The following is a 22,769-nucleotide window of genomic DNA, read 5'->3' on the forward strand; positions in this document are numbered from 1 at the left end:
TTTACATGCATTATGAAGATATCTTGTAGTTTTAATTGTAATTTTTGAACTAGGAGACATAATTAAATATCGCTCTATCCTGTAGAGCATCATCTAGTTTTAAACCCAGCATTTATAGGTATTAGTTAGTTTTGATAATTTTTTTAAACATGTGTTACGGTGTGGTGTAATGCGAACAGGGGGTCTACCATGAAACGAAAATTCGAATTTTCGGGCTCAATTTCGTGCTTTTGTTCGTACCGAAATCGACCCAGTGATTGGAGCTTAACATTTCGTTCATCATAAATCCTACCAAAAAAGTACAAAGGAACGATATTTTAGCATTTTTAATATTTTTAAACGGTACGTACCATGTAATTTTAGCAACAAATTTTTGTTACGTTCGGATCCGAAATTTCGGAAAACATTTTATGGTAGGCCCCCAGGTCTAGTGATCTGTCGAATCAGATTGACTCAACTACCTGATAGGTACTCAAGTACTAAATATAAGGAAGTATTATTATATGAAGGTACCTATGACAGGTAAACTAGTGGTGGGGCGAGCTTGGCTACCGACCTTGGTTGGGCCGCAGGCGGCAGAGCCCGTCGGCCTGCTCCCAGAGGTCGTGCGCCACGTAGAGGAAGGTGTAGTACTTGGTGAGCTGCAGCAGCGCGTGGTGCGCCTGCGCGGGCACCGAGTGCGCCAGCGAGCAGTAGCCGGACGACGCGGAGCCCGAGCCGGCCGAGCCCACCGAGCCGGCGGGCGACGGCGACGGCGACAGCGGCGACACCGACGGCGCGCGCTCCCGCTCGCGTTCGCGCTCGCGCTCCCGTTCGCGTTCGCGCTCGCGCTCGCGCGCCTCCGCGCACGCGGGCTGCGGGCACGACACACGGCACACGTGCTATATCGTACACATTCTTGACTATACAAATAATACGCGTATTCGTACAGGTACACTTCCGAGTAATACCGTGTCGATAGAAATTAAAATAAAATGTAAACAAATATTGACACGACCATAAGATAGTCCGCTGGTGTTTTTCTGTGGATTGCCTGCTACTTCTTACGCACAGATTTCAAAAGTAGAAAAACCAATGGAATATGCTACTTCTAGATGACATATCAAGATTTTTTTTTATACAACTTAGAGTGACAAACAAGCTGACGGCCCACCTGATGGAAAGTGGTAACCGTCGCCTGTAGACATGAGCAGTACCATGGACATAACAGAGTATACTATTTCGCCCATGATACCCCCATGCGTTGCCATTCCTGAGGACTCAGTTGTTATTCCTCTGTACACAGCCATGCTGCTTCACGGTTGAAACACGAATGGGACAGAGGTGCCCAAGCAATCGGCTTTTGTACAAAGTCTTCCTCTGGTAAAACATACATACATACAAGGCATACATTTAAAATGAAATAACCGATTTAAAATTTTAATTTGTTACTAATTTTATTTAAAGAGTACCTCTCTATGATAATTTCAAACAATAAAGAATAAATTCATTAATTAAAAAAAATTAAATCTTACTTTCGTTCAGGGAAATAAACAGTTAAACAGACTACAAAAATCTACCTGCACTTTATATAGAATACGTTTTTGAAGTCGGTTAATAAAGCAACGATTGACTGCTCACCTTTTGTTGATATTCCTGCACAATCTTATTGTACTCTTTGACGTCCCGATTGTACATTTTGAACATTCGCAGGTACAGCAGAGCTTGTACACGAAGACTGTAACGAAAATAACAATATTAATTCATCATATCAGCTTTTAACTATTTACTGGTGAACATAACCCTCTCCCTCGGGGGCTTTTATTAATAGTTGCCACGCTTGGCAAGCGGGTAGCTAAGCGCAGTTAGACTTTGGTAATGTTTTAAGAAGTATACTGCTGCCTAAACAGGGGTGATTTTCTCTAGAAATCTGTCCGATTCTAGAATAAGGACATACGGGTATGCGACCCCGGCCTCCCGAGCTGCTGCGGTGTCCCCTCCCCCCTTCCTTTCCCACATAAGTCCCTTATTCCTCTCTTTCACCAATTTCCTTTACGCATTTCCAACTTTCCCTTCCTTTTTTCCTCAATCCTTTCCTTCATACCGTAGGTGGCGAGAACCACCAACAAATGCATTCCCAAAGAGGGTTAACGTCAGGCAGGTGGCCGGTCATAAAATTAAAAATCAAATCTTTTTGTAATATGGATAAAATCATATTACACCGACCCCAAATGATTAAGACAAGGGTAGGAAGATGATGATTGCTGCCTATTCCTCGACTATTAAGTTTCCTTAATTGCTCTCTCTATCTCTTACTTACTGATGAAATATTTCAACGAAAGTTGTTTTCCCATGAAGACAGCTTATAATTCTTAGGTACCAAGTAGTTTTTTACCCACAAGCGACTGTACTCGAATGACTGTGTTTCGATTTAAAGAATGGAATATAGCAGTGGAAATATTGTGCAGTAGATCAGTTATAAAAAGAGCACTAATTTCGAAAAAAAAAACGTTCATACTAAACAACTGATAAATTTTCTATAAACACGCTTTTGCTACTACATAAATATGATAGAACAAGGCAGCTATGTCTGGCATATTACCCATATTTAGGACAGCATAATAGATGGCACTGATCTCAGTCTAGTTTACAGAAGTTGGAGTACGAAGACGGCTTGAATCTCTGCGGCATCGAGTGTATGGAATTCATGTACTCAGGACACTATGAGTGTTATATACATATATACTTAGTTCTGCTGCTGCTCGATAGATGTCACTGACCTGAGTATATCCAGTTTGCTGAAGGTGGAGTGCGGCGACGCCCTGAACCGCTGCGGCATCGAGTGTATCGACTTGATGTACTCGATGGTCTCGCGGTAGATGGTGAAGGCGCGCTTGGTGTCGTGCTCCAGCTCCAGCACGCGGCCCGTCAGCACGAAGCACAGCACCGACTCCAGGTACAGCATCACTCGAGGTAGCGGCTCTTGTTCACGCTCCGCCGCCGTGCGGAGGCGCGTCGCCTCTTCTAGGTAGTACCTGTGTAAACATATTGAATATCATGTCATCTGTTTGAGTCATAAATGTATGAATCGATAATATCTTGGTCTATGTATGAGGTGAGGGGGAGAGGAGGGAGCCAGTCGGCCATTTTCTGCGCGGACTATTAAAGTCAAATTATAACGTAACATTTCGTATTAGTAATATTGTTACAGAATCCGAAACGAGGATATCCTCAGAAGAATTAAAGCAACTGTCACAACTTGAAAGACAAGCAAGCTGAAGTGGCAATGGACCGGTCATATAGCTTTAACTTTTCCCAAGTTTCCCAAATGACGATTATGTAAGGCCAAACATAATGTAAGACGACCTTCCAATGCATTGCAAAAAAACAGTGGATGCAGATAGCTCGGGACCATTCTTTGTGGCAGTCTATGGGGGAGACATTTGTTAAGGCAATGGTCACTTAATGGTTGAAATAATACTAATGATGACATCAATAAGTACAAATAATATTCTGGATTATCACGACCCTGATAAAGCCCATATGGTTCGCAATGATTTGCTATTTATTATTAAGAATTACTTGTTACAATCTGCCACAGTGAACATTCCATAATAAACCTATTTGCCTATGTCCATTAAAAGCACGTAAAGAGCTACTCACTTGTGATCACGTTCCTCGTCAGAGAGCGCGTCGGCGGGCAACCGTTCGAAGTATGAGAAGTAGATGGGCGTCTGCCCGCACGCCGTCCGCTCGTGGTTGGTAGCTCCGACGGCCGCGCCCTGTTCACACGTCACATATTACCTATATCCAATTTCTGCTGGTCGCGTTCTTAATTTGATTCTAAATATTTGTGAACAGTTTGTGCACGTATTTAAAATCCTGACTATGTTATACATTTTTTATGATTCGACAAAATATACTCTGTTATGTTCATGGAACTGTTCGTGTCTACAGTTGACGGTTACCACTTCATATTAGATGAGTCGTCAACTTGTTTCTATTTTAAGTTGGATAAAAATGTACGCCTCATTAAGTTCATTAAGTTGTACTGAAATAGATTACACACACATGAAAAGTTCAAGGGGAACATAGCAGTACGTACCTGGTCGGGAAGCGGCGTGGGCCTGCGCTTGGGCTGCGGGCGGCGTGCATTGTGTGCGCTGTGCGGATGCAGCGGGTGCAGCGGATGCAGCGGATGCAGCGCGTGCAGCGGCGCGAGCGGGTGCAGCGGGTGCAGCGGCCGCTGCAGCGCGCGCACCACGTCGCCGCGCAGCCGCGCCAGCGGCACGCGCACCACCAGGCGAGACCGCCCGCCCGGCACTGCAGGGGGACACTCGCATTCATTCCTTGCTCATATTGACTAAAAATATATTTGCTGCCAGCGAATCCTAACCTTATTAGGTTAGGATTCATTATTATGTAAAAGTAAGTTCGTAGGTTTGTTTGTTGGCGTCTTAACAGCTCAACTGATCACAGTTAGGCTTTGGTGGTGGCATATTAAAAGGGATGCTGCTACTTATCCCTCGAGTATTAAGTTCCGCCATGGTCTCGCTAAATGGTTAGTCACGTACTGAGCGGTTTGAAATAAATTTCTCCCGCGAACGCTCAGGCTGTGGAACGAGCTCCCTAGGAGGTTTCCCCTAAAGACTACGGTGCGGGGTTCTTCAAAAAGGGTATATTAAGGTTTCTTCAGAGTCAACAATGTGCATGTGACACCCCTAGTGTTGCAGGCATCATTAGGCTACAGTAACCGTTTACCATAATGCGGCCTGTACTTTTGTATGCCACCTTTGTGGTTTAAAAAACTTGCACAAAAACCGGTTTATTCACTGAATTAGTATAGGTCCAAAGAGAAAGTAAACCTTTTCGGTTAAAAAAATATTAACATTGGCAAAATATCGCAGACTATTCTACTAAAAACCATCAAAATACTCCTCCTAATGGAAGATATGTACTCCTGGTACATATCTTCAAGTTATTAAACGATCAAAAACAAAAATTCAATTAAGAAATTAAAACAATTTTACTCTAGTTCAATAAAAATATAGTCTTACCATTTGAGGAAGCCTCTTCGAGCCTCTCGGAGCCGCGGCCCGACTTGAGTCCGGAGCCGACGTCGGCTTCCGCGCGAACGTACCGCTCGCTCGGTAACCGCTCGAGTCCAACCTTGTCGGTGGCCAACCGCTCGAGTCCCGCCTTATCGGCCCCCAACCGCTCGAGTCCTACTTTGTCTGCTCCCAACCGCTCGAGTGACGTCTTATCCTCGGACAAACGCTCAATAGGTAACTTCTCCGCTGACAGTCTTTCCATAGACTTTTCTTCGTGTCGCTCGATAACTTTTTCGCCGGATAACCGCTCGTGAGGTTTACTTAATCGTTCATGTGACACCTTGAAGAAATTTTTATATTTAACATTCATTCCCATTTATCTAATTTATTAATTACACTAGCGACCCGCTCCGGCTTCGCATGGGTGCAATATTTGTTTATGTAAGTTTTAAACTGTTTAACGGCCTATTTAGCAAATTGATGTGCACACATTTATATAGTTTAAGCTTCTTACATCCGTGCTCTGCCTATTATTCTTGCACGACCAGCGACAACGAAATAATTTTACCAGCTTATTATTTTTACTTTGCATTATCTTTTGACCAACTGCATCGATTAACATGCTGTAAACAGTAAAGTTTAGTTTCATGAAATTTACATTTTGGTTCAGCTATTTGTTTTTATAAGATCGGTAGAACCGGAGATAACCCGAACATATGAACTCACAAACTTTATCTCTTTGTAATATTAATATAGAAGTATAGTCGTTTGTATAGCTACCATCTGTTTCTCAGGCGTGAAAGAGCTTTGAAGAAGAAGTAAGTTGTAAGAAGAAGAAGTTTAAAGAGCGGGATATAGCAGTAAAATTACAAAGTACTTAATTATAACACCAACGTATTACGCACAACGGCCCAAATGGGAGGCTAAGTGCGGAAAACAGAGTCTTTCTTACATTACAACACCAACGTATTTTGTGATAACCATGATGCTGTTCATGTCTCCATGTGTTTATTAAGTGGACTATCAGCTTGTCTCCCATTATATTCCATAAAAGAACACGGGCCTCTAATTGTATCAATGGATGATTATGGGGGAAAGGGATTGTTAGTAATGGAGACTGAGAATCCCATTGCTAGCAATATACCTAACTAGGTCGACCTCCTCGCGGTTTTCCCTGGAAACTATCATGGTTAATTCCTGATGAATTCACCATGATATAACTGGCCTGTTTTCATTCTCATCTATCACCCTTCACTGGTGCTCCGCCAGTGTATCCCGTTGGCGCAGGCGGGGTTACCATTCCATTTTTACCCATCAAAAAAAAAATAGTGGGTGGTTATAATTTCATTACAAAATTTGTCTATGGATATTCAGAAGAAAATATTTTGTGCATAATTATTAAATATAGTGGAGGAAAAAGTGGTTTACGTTGTCATTTAACATACAATAAATAATGTATATAAATTATTACTTTACAAATTACAGTATAAATCTATACTAATATTAGAAAGAGGAATGATTTGATTGTTTGTTTGTTATTAATAATTATAAAAATCTTTTCACCTATAGGAAACTACATTAACAGCGAGTAACATAAGATTATACTTGTATATTATTTTTGAAAATTCTATTTATTCATGTGAAGCCGGGACGAATCGCTCGTGTTAAATATATGTTCTACCTACCTTGTCTCCAAGGAACCTTTCTGTCGAACGCCGATCAGGTGCGATCCCAGGAATTCTACTCGTCCGATCCGACATACGGTTACTGAGCGTCCGCTCGGGAGGTAACCGTTCACTTAGTATCCGATCCGGTATCCGGTCATTAGAGGTGCGCTCTGTCGGTATCCGGTCGAGAGTTGTCCGGTCCGGTATCCGATCTATGGGTCTCTCAGCAGAGCGCCGGTGGTCAGCCCGCTCGATAGATACACGCTCCTGTATCCTCTCATTGGCGACTCGGTCCGCTTCTCGTCTTCTGGTGAGGGTTTCCGGTTCCTGAGGAGGCGAGACACGCGCCATCGCCTCCTCGTTCCGCCGTTCCGTGGAACGCTCACGGTTCCTGCGGTCGTCATCATCCGCAGACTCTCGGGTCATGGGAACCTCTATGATTGTCACCTGTCCCTTGCCCTTCCCGCCTTTCCCTTTACCACCTTTGCCCCCTTTTCCACCGCATTCGTCACCCTTTTTGGGCGTAAAAACCTGTAAATATTGATAGACAGTGTTATATAAATATAGTGGACAGCACAACCAACACATTAGAGAAAAAGGATTGTTAGTATTGGGGTCTAAAAGTCTCATTTTTCCACGACGATTTTCCAATTTAAATAATATATGAAAAACGATAACTCGTGATGTCCACTTGAAATAAGAAAAAGTATTTTGTATAGATTGTGGATACGGACCATTTACTAAGTTTATTTACTAATATATAAATATAATTTATGTGAAACTCATACACACATGTGAAACACATATTTTAAATACACAATCGGGACTTAACGAACAGTCCTGTCGTGGTCACGACGTGGTGCAATCCACGTCGAAACGTCGGCAATAAAGAAGCAGCTATTTACCTGTAAAAGCGTTTACATCGCGTTAAGTCCCGATTGTGTATTTAAAATATGTGTAAACAACGCAAAAGTTTAAAATTAACTAAAGTGAAATTTGTTTAAATTTTTGTCGTAAACAGTTTGACTAATGGTCATGAAGTTTGACATACATATACATCCTTCTTCTCATCATCATCCTTTATCCATTCACGCGAACAAACTCGTGGGTGAAATCTAGTCAATTATAAAACGAACCTTTCGGAAGATGTGTGTTTTGTTGTCCTGCGCGTGCGGTTGGGGCAGGTCCAGCTCGACGTCGCTCTCGGGCGCGGCGGGCGCGGGCGCGGGCGCGGCGGCGGGCTGCTGCTTGGGCGGGCGGCCGCGCTTCTTCTTCGCGGGCCGCTCCTCCAACGCGCGCGCCTTGGGCGGTCTGCCGCGTTTCTGCGGCGCTGTGAACGCGGGCTGCACCCGTGGCGACGTCTGCTGCAAGTGTGCAAACGTAACCTTTGTGAATGTGGGGGAATAGGATATTATTAATAATAGGAATCTGACCGCTGTGTTACTAATAAAATGCCCTATCAGGTCGACCTCCACGCGGATCGCCCTTGAAACCATTTTGGCTAATTATGAATTCATCACTATGAGCCAATATCCCCCTCACTTATCACCTCTCCCCGCCTGCGTTATCGGTATACGCTGGCAGAGTAAGCATTCCATTATCATCCATTAGAAAAAACCTTCATGAGTGATCAAGTACTACATACGAGTGGATGAGCAATATATAGCAATCTATATATTAGCACAGTAACGAGTGTATAAAATTGGCCGTGTCATTCCTTCTCTGCGGAGTAATTAAATGGGAGAGAATTATTCGTAATCGCTATTTCCTGTCATAAAGGAATAAAAATAAAAAAAAAAAAACAGGAGTATTAACACTTACCGTAGCGGGCCGCATTGGCTCGTCGTCACTGGACGCGGTGGACGCGCGGTTGGCGAGAGAGCGACGCCGCCGCGCGCCCACCGGCGACGGCGACGACGCCTCCGAGTCTGACATATCCGAGATTGGACTCTGTTGGCAATCAAATACAAATCCTTATTGATTGCTCACTCCTATAATATGGTAAGCTAATTATCGTCTCAACCATTATCCGTCCACTGCTGAACATAGGCCTCCCCAATAGACTGCTATAAAGAATGGTTCTGGACCACCTGCATCCACTTGACTACATTTCCATCTAGTGGGAGCTCGTCCTACACTGCGTTTGCCCAACGGGGCCGGCACTCAAGAACCTCCTTTCCCCATCGAATGTCGGTTATTCAAGTTATGTGACCAGCCCATTGCCACTTTAGGCTGCTTATCCTTCGGGCTATGTTGGTGACTTTGGGTCTTTTGCGCATACCCTGATTTCGGATTCTGTCACGCAAAAAAACACCGAGAATAGTTTTCTTCATAGCTCCCTTAGTAAGTTGAAGCTTTTGCATATAGGCAATGCACTAGTTAAATACCTTCGTCTTAAATTATTAAGGTGAACTGATCATCAGAGTAGAATTATGAATTATTATTTCTAAGAGTTAAATAGAGTATCGACATTATCGAATCTGATATATTCGAGATTGGTCTCTGTGTATAAATAAAAAGATTGTTTTTAAGTTTTCCTCTCTGAATAATTTGGTGATCTGTGATAAGAGAATTATGATATCTAAAGTCCAGTTTACACGGCAGCGAATATCAACATTAATAGGGATTTCAAGCAGCAAGCGTTTTAAACTTTGCAATGTGGATCCGTTTTTAGAAATAAAAGCAAGTACAATAAGAAAAGAAAGAAGAAGGATACCGAATCTGACATTTGACATTGGACTTTGTTTACAAGCACGTAAAGAATATTATGATTCATTATTTGAATATTACATAATTATGATATTCAAGAAATAAGTGATTGCAAGAAAAAATAATTGTATACGTATGAAATTTACAAATAAAATAATAACAGACAAATCAAAAAGTTTTCAGATAATCGAATAAATACACGAATTTCACCTTTACCTCACTGGAAATAGAAGATATATTTCCATGTAGAGCTCCAACGGTTTGCCATAAAGCATCCTTAAACCGAAGATACTCATCTATTAACTCGCTACCCTCACGAGGTGCGAAGTACTTCAACCGTGCTTCAAAATCGCCGAGTCCACTCCTCAAATTGCTCTTTAGCTGGGCTAAACTGATCCATTTTTGGCGAATTTCCTCTTTCCGATTCATGGTGCGCGTCAACAGATTTACGTTCGAGAAGGGTGTTTATTTTACCCGCACTCCCCCTTGTATATAAAGGGTGGCGTAAGTAATTAAATTATGCATCGAAAACTTCAGAACGGAAAATGGATTTAATCACTTTATAACTTATCACTTCAAAATTCGATTAAATATTTAAAAAAATAATTTCAATAATTTATTATAAATCACTTTCACAGTTTTATAAATATTAATGTCCAATTCCAAAGTTCTTGTACACGATAGTACAATGTATGAGCACGAACGCTTAAATGCACAAATTCTAAAGTAGACCAAATTATATGATAAAAAGACAATAAAATATTTAACGTCGCGCAACTATAGTAACACTGTCGATCAAGAACACTAATGGGCAAAGGTGGGATCATGTGAAACCGATGCCCCAAAGACGGTGTCAGCGCATACGCAGACCGCTTACTCAGTTCCCTTGTACGGGGAAGTTTATCTTAGTAATTCGACACCTGGGGCTGGGAATGGTCGCCGTCACACGACGTGACGGTAGCAAAGTGCAGCGCATGTGAATTTGTGCATACAAAACCGTTTTGTTTTGCTTAGAATCGGTAACTGGAAACCTACCTATTTCATTTACATTACCTAATACATACATTCGGTATATTCCACCTAACAACATACAAATTAATAACACATAACAATGTAATATGTTTACGTATAGGCTATTTTAATGGGGTCTATATTTACCTTACACATTACATTTCAGTCTCCATGGGGATTACTATACTATAGGCTACGATTATCTCATACTATCCGTTGGGCCGGACTTGTTTGCCTTTCTAAATATCATAAAATTCCATGAGTATGAAAAGTTACTATAAAAAAAATTACTCCACTGACCGGCTTGTCTTTGACGTCGGCGAGCGCATGCCTCAACTCCTTTCCCGAGTCGTAGGTCTGTTCTTGTGGCTGTGCTTGGGGAGGGGCAAAGTTGGACAGGCTCCAGGAGGACCGCTGGGCGGGCTGCGGCGCGGGCGCGGGGGCTGCCGGCGGCGCCGCCGTTGACTCCGCCGACGACGACTCGCTCTCAGAGTCCGAGGGTGATGAGCTGCCCGAACTGGGGCTGGCGGAGCCAATGGGCGACAATAACCTGTAATCGACCAGCGATTAATACGTTTTACCAAGCTAACAAAGAAAGGAGAATAATTTATTAATATTTATTTAACACTTTATTGCACCAACATTACAGGACAATAATGTTTTGGGTTCGACCAAAGACTTGTTAGACGCTTAGCAATCGCTGGAGGCTGTTGAGCCGTATAACAAACACTACAGACTACGTATGTTAGTAATAATATTTTTAGGTATCGGAAAAAATAACTTGAATGGGATGTGATTAAAATCGTCTTAATTGTGGGATATTCTCTATAAGCAACATTCTTTATATTTTATTTATTCTACTCAGATTAGTTAGTACAAGAAATAAGTAAAAATATTTTCCAGACAGTGAGTATTTTTATACTCCTTTTTCCCCTATAAGCAACTTGTCCCAATAAGATTTTTTTTTATTGAAATTGGTTCAAATGAGTTACTTATATAGAGCGTTAACTGTATATACATTTCCAGACAATTTCGACCTACGACAACTGCTAGAAAATTATCGTCGGCTGTGGTGATTCGTCTTATTATATGCTCTTGGTTTAGAGTTTTAGTTAGTCAAAATAATATGTTGCTTGATACTCACGGCCCTATACTGGTGGTGGTGGCTGCGACTTCGTCATCGCTCTCTGATAACCCAAGGTCCTTGTTCACATCGCTGTAAAAGCAGTTTTAAATTAAAACATAGGGTAAAGAAATATGTTACTGTGATATAGACAACTTATTTAGGGGGGAGGGGGTTAAATAATGCGGACTATCAGTCCAATTGCTAGCAATATAGGCTGTCAGGTCGACCTCCACGTGGTCCCCCCTGAAAACCATCGTGTTGAATTCCAGGCGTATGTAGTTCGTACGCGTTCGTAGGGAGTTCATTACGATATGCTAACTGACCTGCCTTTTCATTCTCACCTATCATCCCTTTTTGATGCCCCGCTAGCATATATCATTAGCGCGTTATCATTACATTATCTTCCATTAAAAAAAAAAGCTCAAGGATGTTGTGTAGTTAAAATGATGATGTTTTGGGGTCAAATTTAGAGTTCAACTATAATCACTGGTTCAACCGTCATACTCGTGAACGAGTTCTGTGTGACTGGTCTGTTCAAGATGTCTATTGCCTTATCTGTTCATTTAATTCTATTGATCTTATTTTGAAAACAAAAGACAAAATACTTACGCTTACAAAATACCTAATAACTTTTAAATATACGAGTATATTTGAAAAAATAATCCTTATTTATATTATAAACTGAATATGAGTTTGTTAGTTTGTTACCTTATAGCGTTTTAACGGCTTAACCAATCATAATGAAATTTGGTATACACATACTGTATGGAATGGAAAAGAATATAGACTACCGCCACGCGAACAAAGTCGCGGGTAAAACCTAGTAATAAATAAAGTTTTTATGAAATAAAACTTACGGTGAGACTGAACTCCTCGAGTTTGATATCCGGTTGTCTAAACCTGTAAACAAATAAAAAACAAAATTTACTTATTTATTTTTTATTACATATAATATAAAACATACTGGAACATAATTATCTGATAATAATAACAATTGTCTCTGATCACCACGTTATAAAATAAATTTTGTTACAAAAAAAAAAGTCAACTATTTTCATTTCATACTAAACTACTTTCATGAAATTTCTATGGAAATAATCTAAAAATATATCCTTTCATATATATAAAAAAAAATCTAAATCGGTTTATAAATGACGGAGTTCTGAGGTAACAAACATAAAAAAAAAACATAAAACCGAATTGAGAAACTACACCTTTTTGTAAGTACTTTAATAAGTATTCAGGTAACGCACACAGATGGAGGGACCATAGAAAAAGTGTTAGTAGTGCCTAAACATAATGTCCTTTTTTCAATAGATGAAGACTCTAATACATAAGATATCTTAAGGACTATGCCATTAGCAATATTTTCTAATACTGATTTATTTAGACATGAAGAAAGAATACTCAGACTTGAAAATAAGTCTTAATAATAACTTAATCATCGTATTGTATCAATTTCTAACTGTACATTGCTTTTCACCTATAATTGCCACGCTTGGCAGACGGATTGGCAATAGCAATTAAGCTTTGGAGATGTTTTAAGAGGAACGGTGCCGCCCATTCTTAACCCTCCCTTAGAGGGGGGAAAGGGATTGTTAGTAATGGAGACCGAGAATCCCATTGCTAGCAATATACCCAACTATGTCGGCCTTCTCGCGGTTCCCCCTGGAAACTATCATGGTTAATTCCTGATGAATGCATCATGATGGTCTAACTGGCCTCTTTTTTATGCATTTTAGGCATTAAATAAAAATAAACCTGCACTTTAATTCAATATTGAAATCCGAAAAAACGGAAAAGATTTAACGATCCGGATAATTGTAGGCATACGAGGTTTGTCCGGAAAGTACGTATAAAAGTTTTTTAAAAATTTTATTTTACAATTATTCAGGTAAATCAATTTTATCCCCTTCAAAGTACTCCCCCTGTGACATAATGCACTTGTGCCAACGCCGTTTCCACTGTGAGAAGGCTCCTTGAAAGTCCTCTGGTTGTAGGTTTCTCAGCTGCCCCGTCGTAGCTTTTTTTATCTCATTTATGTCCCCCAAATGCCGCCCCCGAAGTACCAATTTGGTTTTTGGGAACAAGAAGAAGTCACACGGGGCCAAATCCGGCGAATGCGGGGTGTTCGGTCACCGTAATGGAATTTTTACTCAAAAACTCACGGAACGATCTTGGCGCAAATTTTTTTCATTTGAAGTTCGTTTCTTAGAATTTCGTGGACCACGGTTTTGCCCAAATTAAGCTCTTCAGCCACCTGTCTGACCGTTAAACGACGGTCCCCATTAACACAAGTTCGAATTCTTTCCACGTTTTCGTCGGAATGTGAAGTGGAAGGACGTCCTGAACGTGGGTCATCTTGAACGCTTTCTCGGCCCTCTCTGAATCTTTTTAGCCACTTGTGGACGGTTGGTTCCTTCACAGCATCATCCCCATAAATGTTCTGAGATCGGCAAAGGCATTTGCCGAGTTTCGAGAGAAATGATTACGACGCGCTGCTCTTCAACGGAAGCGGGCTCCATGCCGACGGGGTTTCGTTAAGAGGTAACTTCACAGATGGCGTGACAAAAAACGGCGGTCAGACCAGAACTGAAGCATTGTTAGGGACATAAGGAAGGGGTCCTGCGCTTACCTGGCCTCCCCATAATTCGCATTCCAGAACACTTTTATACGAACTTTCCGGACAGACCTCGTACATACGCGTCGCTCAATAGGCGAATAAAGTGTTTAAATTAAAAACGTTTTTGTATCCAAGCGTTTAAAGTCTATATTTGGTTCAACGAATCAATACCTACCAACAACGTGTACGTAACAGGTGAATTGTAGTGAAAATTGAATATTAAATTCATTGCGGGAATTTTACGCTCAGGTTCAAAGTTTGTTGTCATTTATAATTATTGCGTAAAACGAAAGGGAAATTTATTATTTTTTTTATTGCTATATTGACTATAAAATACTGCTTAGTGACCTATATAGCCTGATGGTAAAAGCAAGCTGAAGCGGTAATGGGCTGGTCACAAAGCTCGAAGAACCGATAACTGTTGGAGAAGAAAGGTTCTTCGGCAGGTGACTCGGGACCGTTCCTTATGATGGTCTATGGAGAAAAGGCCAATGTTCAGCAGTGGACAGATAACGGCTGATATGATGACGATGATGTTATTGACTACCTCCAATGTCCAGGACTCGATTCTTCCCCCAGTTAATTTACGAAATGAATTGTTTTAATCTAGTTAGGGTGGTTATTTATTTTCTCGTAGCAAATGGTGATTAAAGACTAGCTCTCTTATTCATACAAACTAAAACCTACAAATCTATTCCACTGTTTTGTCACTTTCTTACATATTGGGAATTTAGTGTAAATAAAAGAGACAAAAGAGTTCAATAGTTAAAACAGGTTTATGAGAAGTTTGGTCTTTTTATAAATAAGGGGGGTAGAAATTTAGTAAAATTTCAGAATTAAGAGATACTTCTTTAATAGTAGAATAAAGAGTAACAGACAAACACATCTTTGCATTTACAATATTAGAATTGTATGTATGTAGATGTATCCATTCAGTGGAGACGTCGATGTACTTGAGTAACAAGCAGTGTACCATTGTGCACTAGACATAATAAATACATAGTTAAGTTCTGAGAACTACTTAACTAAAACTTATGTATGTCAGTCATAACAACAAGCACTTTAGTGACCGTTAAGTTAAGAATCTTGAAATTAAACGGTCGACAATGTTAGAGCTTTTGCGGTACTATCGTCATCTGCATTGAGCAGTGATTTATTATGTTGCTCGTTTAAATGGAAGTCCCGTGTTTGGTTCACGAATGTATTAAATGTACGATATGAACTATTCTAAGTTGTGTATGGAATTTGTTTTTAATTATTTTTAAGAATATTTTAATATTTAATAGTTGAGGGATGGGCAGCAGCGCCCTCTTAAAACTTCACCAAGGTTGCCAACCCGATTGCCAAGTATGGCAACTACTGGTAAAACCCCCTAATGAAGAGGCTTCAGCATTGGACAGTTAACGCTTGATAGAAATCAATAAGAATAATCCTTATTAATTAACATTATAAATGTGAAATTACTTTGTTTGTTTGTTGGTTACCTTATAACTCTTCATATCTGAACGGAATCTATTTAGAAATTAGAAAACAGATAACATGCAATTTAGTTCAACAAAACCGATACTATTATTATATTCAATTGGTTGCGGACGTTACCCTAAAAAAAAACTAAACAACCTGTATTCATAGCTTGAACCGCTAATAACTTCATGTATAATAAACACTCCGAGGGCATACGAGCTTGAGAAAGGGCTACGGTGTTTATTTAGGCGCTGTTTTGTACCAATACTTTACCACAATAGCGGCAACGCAATTTGAACTTTATAGCCGACATATAATAGGTCATATAATATGTGAACACGTTTAATGGTACAGCGTTATTGTAAATATTGCGCAGTAAAAGTTTAGGCTTATGAATAAATATTCAAGCAGAACCGACACCGTGGATTCGATAACAGTGAGTCACTTTGTCGCACTGAGGGCCTTTTTTTTTAATGGATGATAATAGAAAGAGAGTCCCACCTGTCCTATCAGCATACACTGACAGGGCGATGGATGATAGACGAAAATGAATATAGGTCAGTTAGTCTATCGTGACGAAATATATTAAGAATTAACATTGGGGATTCCGGGGGAGAGCCGTGTGGAGGTCGACCTGACAGTATACTAACGGAGTCACCAATCTCCGTTACTAACAATCTCTTCCCCCCATTGCGTCCCGTTCAATCAGGCGCGAGCCGAGTCCATATTGTATAAATATTTGGCAAATGCCAATAATACTGGTAAATTTGTGTCAACATTCCTAATCTATGCAGGATCAAGAGGGCAGAAGGGTATATTTTCACAGACACAAAGGGAAGTAAACGAGTGTCGCTTCTAGCCGGTGTATTTATTCTTGGTTTAGGTTCGGTGCCGGCCGATACCCCGCCGTGCAAACACTCGCGTTTCAAACTTTACGGTATTTGTTTATATGATTTAAACGTATAAAAGCTAACAAGACATTTTGTGAAGGCTTCCGCGAGCTCGTGTAATTGAGTGCAAAGAGTGTGTGTGTTTTTTTAAGAGATGATAATGGAATGGTTACTCCGCCTGTGTATACTGATAACGTATTAGTGAGAGAGGATAGGTGAGAATAAAAATCAAGCAAATTCCGTGTGGTTCCGGCATAGAATAGGTCACCCCTTCCTTTCCTGTGGATATCGTTAGAGGCGACTAAAGAAACATAATGTTAGAGGGATGGACAGCAGCGTCTCTCTTAAAACATCTCTAAAAGCCTAACTGCGGTAGCAAACCTGCCTACCAAGACGAAACTCCTCTTATGGGGAAGGCTTATGTTCAGCAGTGGACAGTTAACGGCTAAAATGATGATGATATAAATTTATTAGGGGAAAGCCGCGGGATACACCTAGTTCATCTGGGTATATTTATCACTATCCGAACCTTACAGAACATTGATATTCACTTTATATATTTACCCAAGTAAAAAGGGGGGAAAGGGATTGTTAGTAATGGAGTTTGTTAGCCCTATTGCTAGCAATATGCCTTATTAAGTCGACCTTCACGTGGTTCCCCCTGGAAACCATCGTGAACAATTCTTGTTGAATTCGTCACTATGGGCTAACTGACCTACTTCATCTCCTCACCTATCATCCTTCACTGGTGCCCCGCCGGTGTATACCGATAGCGCGGGTGGGGTTACCATTCCATTATCATCCATTAAAAAAAATCTATAAAAAAAAAGATACCCCACCAGCGTAAACATATGATAATACCGGGGGGGTTGTCATTCCATTTTCGTCCATTAAAAAAAAATATTCGCGTAAAAACACTGACCAGTTCCGCTACAATCATTCATCATCATTGCAATGTCCACCTCTTTTAATGACGCCATTTTGGTCTGAATGCTCTGATCATACGTTATGTTGGCTAATTCGTTTGTAATGACGGCCAACGAAAAACCCAAGCAAAAATTCGATATTCCAATAAGTCTCCTTAAGACTAGGTTTTATATAAAAAGCAATCAGAGCTACACTAAATCGATTTCTAGCAGACATGTCGCGTGAAATAATCAACAAAGGGCCAAGTGAGCAGACGATCAGCCCTGCGGGTCAACGACCCGGGGTCGCCGTCACTTGATTCAGATGGGACGCGTCAACTACACCGTCGACGACACAGTTTTTTTTTCTGTAACGCATCTAACTTTAACTGTAATCGTTTTAAAGTTTTTAGTCGTGTTAAACTCGTACACAAGGAAAATATCCATTTAATATATTCCAGTTAAATTTTAATCCACCAAAAATAAAAAATAAAACAATGGTGATGAAAAAATAATATCTACGGATGCGGGACTTATTTTTAATCGACACATTATACGGAGATATATGAATTTAGAAGCGTTTATTTAGCGTTGTATTCGAAATTTTTTGCTCTAGAAAGATTCGCACAAAAAAAAAATGAATTCCTTCTTTTCCTGGAAGTCGTCTAAAAAGTTTTTTTTGGACTGAATGGACTTTCAATCACATTATTATCAGCCGAGTAGTGCGATTTTTCTAAGGTGAACAAAATGATTAGTAATATGAGTCTAATGGGTATCAATCAATCAATATCAACAATCTTATAATAATTTTAAGACCCCTCAAATATGAATAAGAGGGGTCTTAAAAGGGGGAGGTTAACCAGTAGTTGGTCCTCTTGCTAAGCGGGTTGGCAATCGTAGTTAGGCTTTAGTGATATATTAATTGGAACCCATACTTCGACAATTAAATTCTATTAGTCGCCTTTTACGACAACAATGGGACAGAAAGGGGGGACCTATTCTACGTCGGAACCAGAAATCGAGCCTATTATACGGATCAACAAATCAACTTTTTATCGACACATTAGACTGAATATATTTGAATTTAGAAGTGAAACGGCATGTGCTGTCAAAAAACTGTCTTTTCAATTTTTGTTCTCCGGAAAGATAGACAAAAAATGTTCCAAATTGAGAGCCGTTTTTTATGGAAGTCGAAGTTGGACTGAGCAGGACATTCAATCACTGATTATTATCATCCAAGCTGTGTGGATTTTTCGTAGAAAACAGAAAAAAATGTAATGGGTGTATTAATCAATCAATATCAAAAATCTAATATAATAATGGATGGTGCCTCTACATGGAAACATCCTAAAAGCTATGAAATCCGACAGACACTGGCAACTAGCCAGCGAGTATTTTATACTGATAACTCTTCAAAAATATGGTAATTATTATTGGATGGATACTTATTAATTCTATTGCTCTTTACAAAGTAAAACATTGAAGAAAATAAATATCTAACGGGACCACTGCAGTGCATGTCTAAATAGGATATAATAATGAATTCTTACGATTTGAACAATTCTTTTTGCAATCAATTTTATATGCCCGTTATTAGTAGAGGAAGACTAATCAATTTTATTGTTTTTCAACCGACTTAAAAAAAGAGGTTCTCAATTCGATTGTTTTTTTTTTATGTTTATTATTTTATATCTCTACAAGTTGTTCAAGATTCTTTTTTATCTGAAAGAATATATTTACAGATTGGTCCAACAGAAATTATAACAAAATTGATTCAATAGTTTAGTTTTTTAATCAAAACTTAATTTTTGCCACAACTGAAGTAGTTTTTATTATGTGGAACAAAGGAGTCAAATTTTAAGTATAAAATAAGGTCACATGTCGTCATCAATCGGTGTATTTTAACACGACTGATGTCATTGTTTTTACTATTTTATTAATATAAATATTCAATTACTTATTTATTTGTTACTCGCTTGTACGACGACTCATTTTCGCTATTTAAGAATTAATTATTAATCAATTGACAATTCAAATTTTAATTTCAACGCTTTACCTTAATGTAATTCATTAATTCTGTAATAGTGCAATTTAGAGAACATTTTTTTAAATATTTCTAATAAAATCTCTGCATTAACATAAAGCACAAACATTCCCAAACTGGTATAGATACTCGAAAATAAGTGAGTACAACTTAAACTATACTTTGGTAGTAATTTTCATTCAAAAATGCCGGTGTAATGGCTCGGTCAATATGAGCAATTAGCATGGTTGTTATGGTTCCCATGTTACTTTTTAGAGTTCCCACATTCTAATCTCTGACTTCGATTGTGACCACACACGTTACGATGCTATCTCACAAAAAATTGTATCAAAATATATTATAATATTCGTAATAAAAGAATTAATTGTTGATAAACGTAACATAAATAATTTATTTATTACAGAACTTAACGGAAAATAATGCAGTAAAATTCAAATTAGTATATCATATCAAATTATATTTAAGGATATGATCATAAAAAAGAAAAAAAAAACTAAAGCTTTTACTAGTAATATTTATGTCCAATTTATTATATAATTAATATTTTACGGGCATTTTATTATTTAGAAATATTTCAAATAATTTAATTTAAAAATATTATAAAAATTGAGTACGTTGCTATACTCCGAAATAAAAAAGAAATCTTTTAGTTATCATATTTATGAATGTAGACGGAGTATCTAGTATCAAATATCAGCTCTAAAATCAACCAACTAATTGTTGAATTTTATTTGTTTTATTATGATCTTAAATTATATAGACAATACGTTATTAATCGAGTATTAATAACGTATCTAAATTTAGTCAGTATACATATATACACATGTGGCTTATAATTTAAAATACATGTATGGCGGCCATTTTCCAAGATTTAAAAATGGAAACATATGTGTATAAAATATAGAGATAAGCATCATTACAAATCATTATGCACTGTTTATCTTGATCGTTGTATCATTTTTATTTCTTAATTTAAACTTATAATATAAATTTCTTTCAAATACATGGTATACTGTAATAGTAATCTTATTTACACATGGATAAAAAGTTGACCTGTTTTTGGCTAAGCATTTGTATGGAGACATTATCTAGGAGGGAAGAATTGTTAGTAATGCGGACTACCAGTCACACTGCTAGCAATATACTCTATCAAGTCGATCTCCACGTGGTCCCCCCTGGAAACTATCATGCTGAATTCCAGGTGTATTCATCATGATGGCCTAATTGACCTGTCTTTTCATTCTCGCCTATCATCCCTCATTGGTGCCCCGTCAGCGTGTAACCGTTAGCCCAAGCGGGGTTACCACTCCATTATCATCAATTAAAAAAGGCACTATCTATATAATCTAAGATTTTGATAATTTATAAATTTCTAGAATAGACTATATGTAGACTGATTTGACTATAGGTATTCTATATTTCAAGCAATGCGTCCGTTAGTTCTCGTTACAAATAATCCTCTCCAATTATAATGTTATAAAAAATATTTCGTATGACGTCACCATAATACCGTTCCGATTTACGCAATGTAAATCAATATCTCGAGTGAGTAGGGAGACCGAGTCGATGTTGTTTTGTTTTTCAGAAGCGCGTGCGCACGCGCCCCCGTAACGTGATTACATTTACACAATGATTTGTTTACACTAAATGGCATATTGGTATATAATGCATGTATTATGTATAAGTGGGTGAGTGTGTAAACAGCTTACATTATCACATCTCGCACGATAACTTTTTGTTGCGTTTATTTATCAATTGACTTATATATTTTACCAGAGGGAGACTTTGTACAAAAGTCGATTGCTTGGGTACCTCTGTCCCATTCGTGTTTCTACCGTGAAGCAGTTGTGTTTGTATGGCTGTGTTTCAGTTTGAAGGGTGGGATATGGCGTGAATTTACAGGGTACAGAGGAATAACACTTGAGTCCTCAGGAATGGCAACGCATGGTGGGTATCAAGGGCGAAACAGCATACTCTCAATAAAATATTCCATTTTTAAAGAAAAAGTTTACTTCTGTATTTTTTTTTTTGTTGGATGAAAATGGATTGGTAACTCCGCCTGCGCTAACGGGATACGCTGGCGGAGCACCAGCGAAGGGTGATAGATGAGAATGAAAACAGGCCAGTTAGCCCATCATGATGAATTCATCAGGAATTAATCATGATAGTTTCCAGGGGGATTTACTTCTGTATTAGTATCACAATTATTAATGTTATCAACAGATTTGTGTAAAAGATAAAATTAAACCGGGAACACAACTCGTACTAAAATAGGGTTGAACACCAGAAACAAACTTAATTTCAATTTATATGGTAAATATGCATTAAAAATGTCGATTTCTAAATAATAAATACACGATACTTGAAACTTGATAGTGTCCCACTTTACATGTAACGTGATCGATCCGAGGCGTTTCCCATGGCGCTAACAACCATACAATATTGAGATACTAACAAGAGTTAGTTATCTAACTTATGGGTTTTGTTAAAAGAGATATTGTCTTTGACACTTAGAAGATGTAGGCCGTAGCGGCGTGTAGCAGTCTATTGAAGATGAATGTAGGGTATAGGGTTGTCACATTCAGTGAACATTAAATATTTGTATAGATTTGTTTTGTTTGATTTATATTTAAATTCAAATAATCTTTATTAAAATAGACTTGTTTAGACGCACTTTTAAATCGTTTATTTTTTATAAATATACTGCATGGTTCGGAATTTTGTTATTTGCTGAGAAAAAGCCACAAGATTTACTTTTCTAAATTTCTAATTACATTGTATAATGACGACAAATCATGTTCAGCGCTTGCGCAAATTAAGAATTATCTACTGTCCACGTGCTTTCCATGTAGAACAAAATATTCGTTGACATTGCTAAATACTTGACGAACACGCAACCGTTAGAAGTCTAAATAGGATTAAGTGGCGTTTTTAGACTACTGAATAAATGTACTCATACTAACGTACTATAAGGAAAGGCTACACATATTATAGTCACAAATGTAAGTGAAACAAACAAAATGTTTAAAAATCAACAAATATAATTAAACAAATTAAATTAACGATTGGCGACCCTGCCAAAACTCACCGTTCTACGGGTCAACGTTTTCGGATCTCACGAAATGGTTGATTTCAAAATGCCTAATGTGACTCGGTCCGAAATTATAAGAATTACGTTACGCAGCGTAACGAATCGCGGTGTCACGCATGACGGACGACGCCGGGTGAGACCACGAGTACATGCCTACTCACTCGACGATGACCATGCGTCGCACTAAGTATATACAAAATACATACAAA

At 38.8% G+C, this 22,769-nt stretch overlaps 1 protein-coding gene across 6 annotated transcripts in view; it reads right to left on the reverse strand.

Annotated features, from left to right (window-relative positions):
- LOC116412933 (AF4/FMR2 family member 3) overlaps window positions 1-22,769 on the reverse strand; it is a 309,889-nt gene that overhangs the window by 17,404 nt on the left and 269,716 nt on the right. For 4 of the 6 annotated variants that reach the window (XM_052893985.1, XM_052893983.1, XM_052893981.1 and 1 more), the window contains 12 exons: window positions 12,401-12,443; window positions 11,562-11,633; window positions 10,718-10,967; window positions 8,519-8,647; window positions 7,834-8,061; window positions 6,716-7,228; window positions 5,037-5,370; window positions 4,085-4,302; window positions 3,643-3,761; window positions 2,760-3,014; window positions 1,621-1,717; window positions 557-881 (listed from right to left, as the gene is read on the reverse strand). In XM_052893985.1, coding sequence (XP_052749945.1) covers window positions 557-881; window positions 1,621-1,717; window positions 2,760-3,014; window positions 3,643-3,761; window positions 4,085-4,302; window positions 5,037-5,370; window positions 6,716-7,228; window positions 7,834-8,061; window positions 8,519-8,647; window positions 10,718-10,967; window positions 11,562-11,633; window positions 12,401-12,443 — 2,583 coding nt within the window. The remainder of the gene's footprint in view (window positions 1-556; window positions 882-1,620; window positions 1,718-2,759; window positions 3,015-3,642; window positions 3,762-4,084; window positions 4,303-5,036; window positions 5,371-6,715; window positions 7,229-7,833; window positions 8,062-8,518; window positions 8,648-10,717; window positions 10,968-11,561; window positions 11,634-12,400; window positions 12,444-22,769) is intronic. The other 2 variants (XM_052893982.1, XM_052893984.1) reach the window with 2 other exon arrangements.

Source organism: Galleria mellonella, unplaced genomic scaffold (genome assembly GCF_026898425.1).
Source record: "Galleria mellonella isolate WM207_F2 unplaced genomic scaffold, CSIRO_AGI_GalMel_v1 utg184, whole genome shotgun sequence".
Lineage (NCBI taxonomy): Eukaryota > Metazoa > Arthropoda > Insecta > Lepidoptera > Pyralidae > Galleria > Galleria mellonella.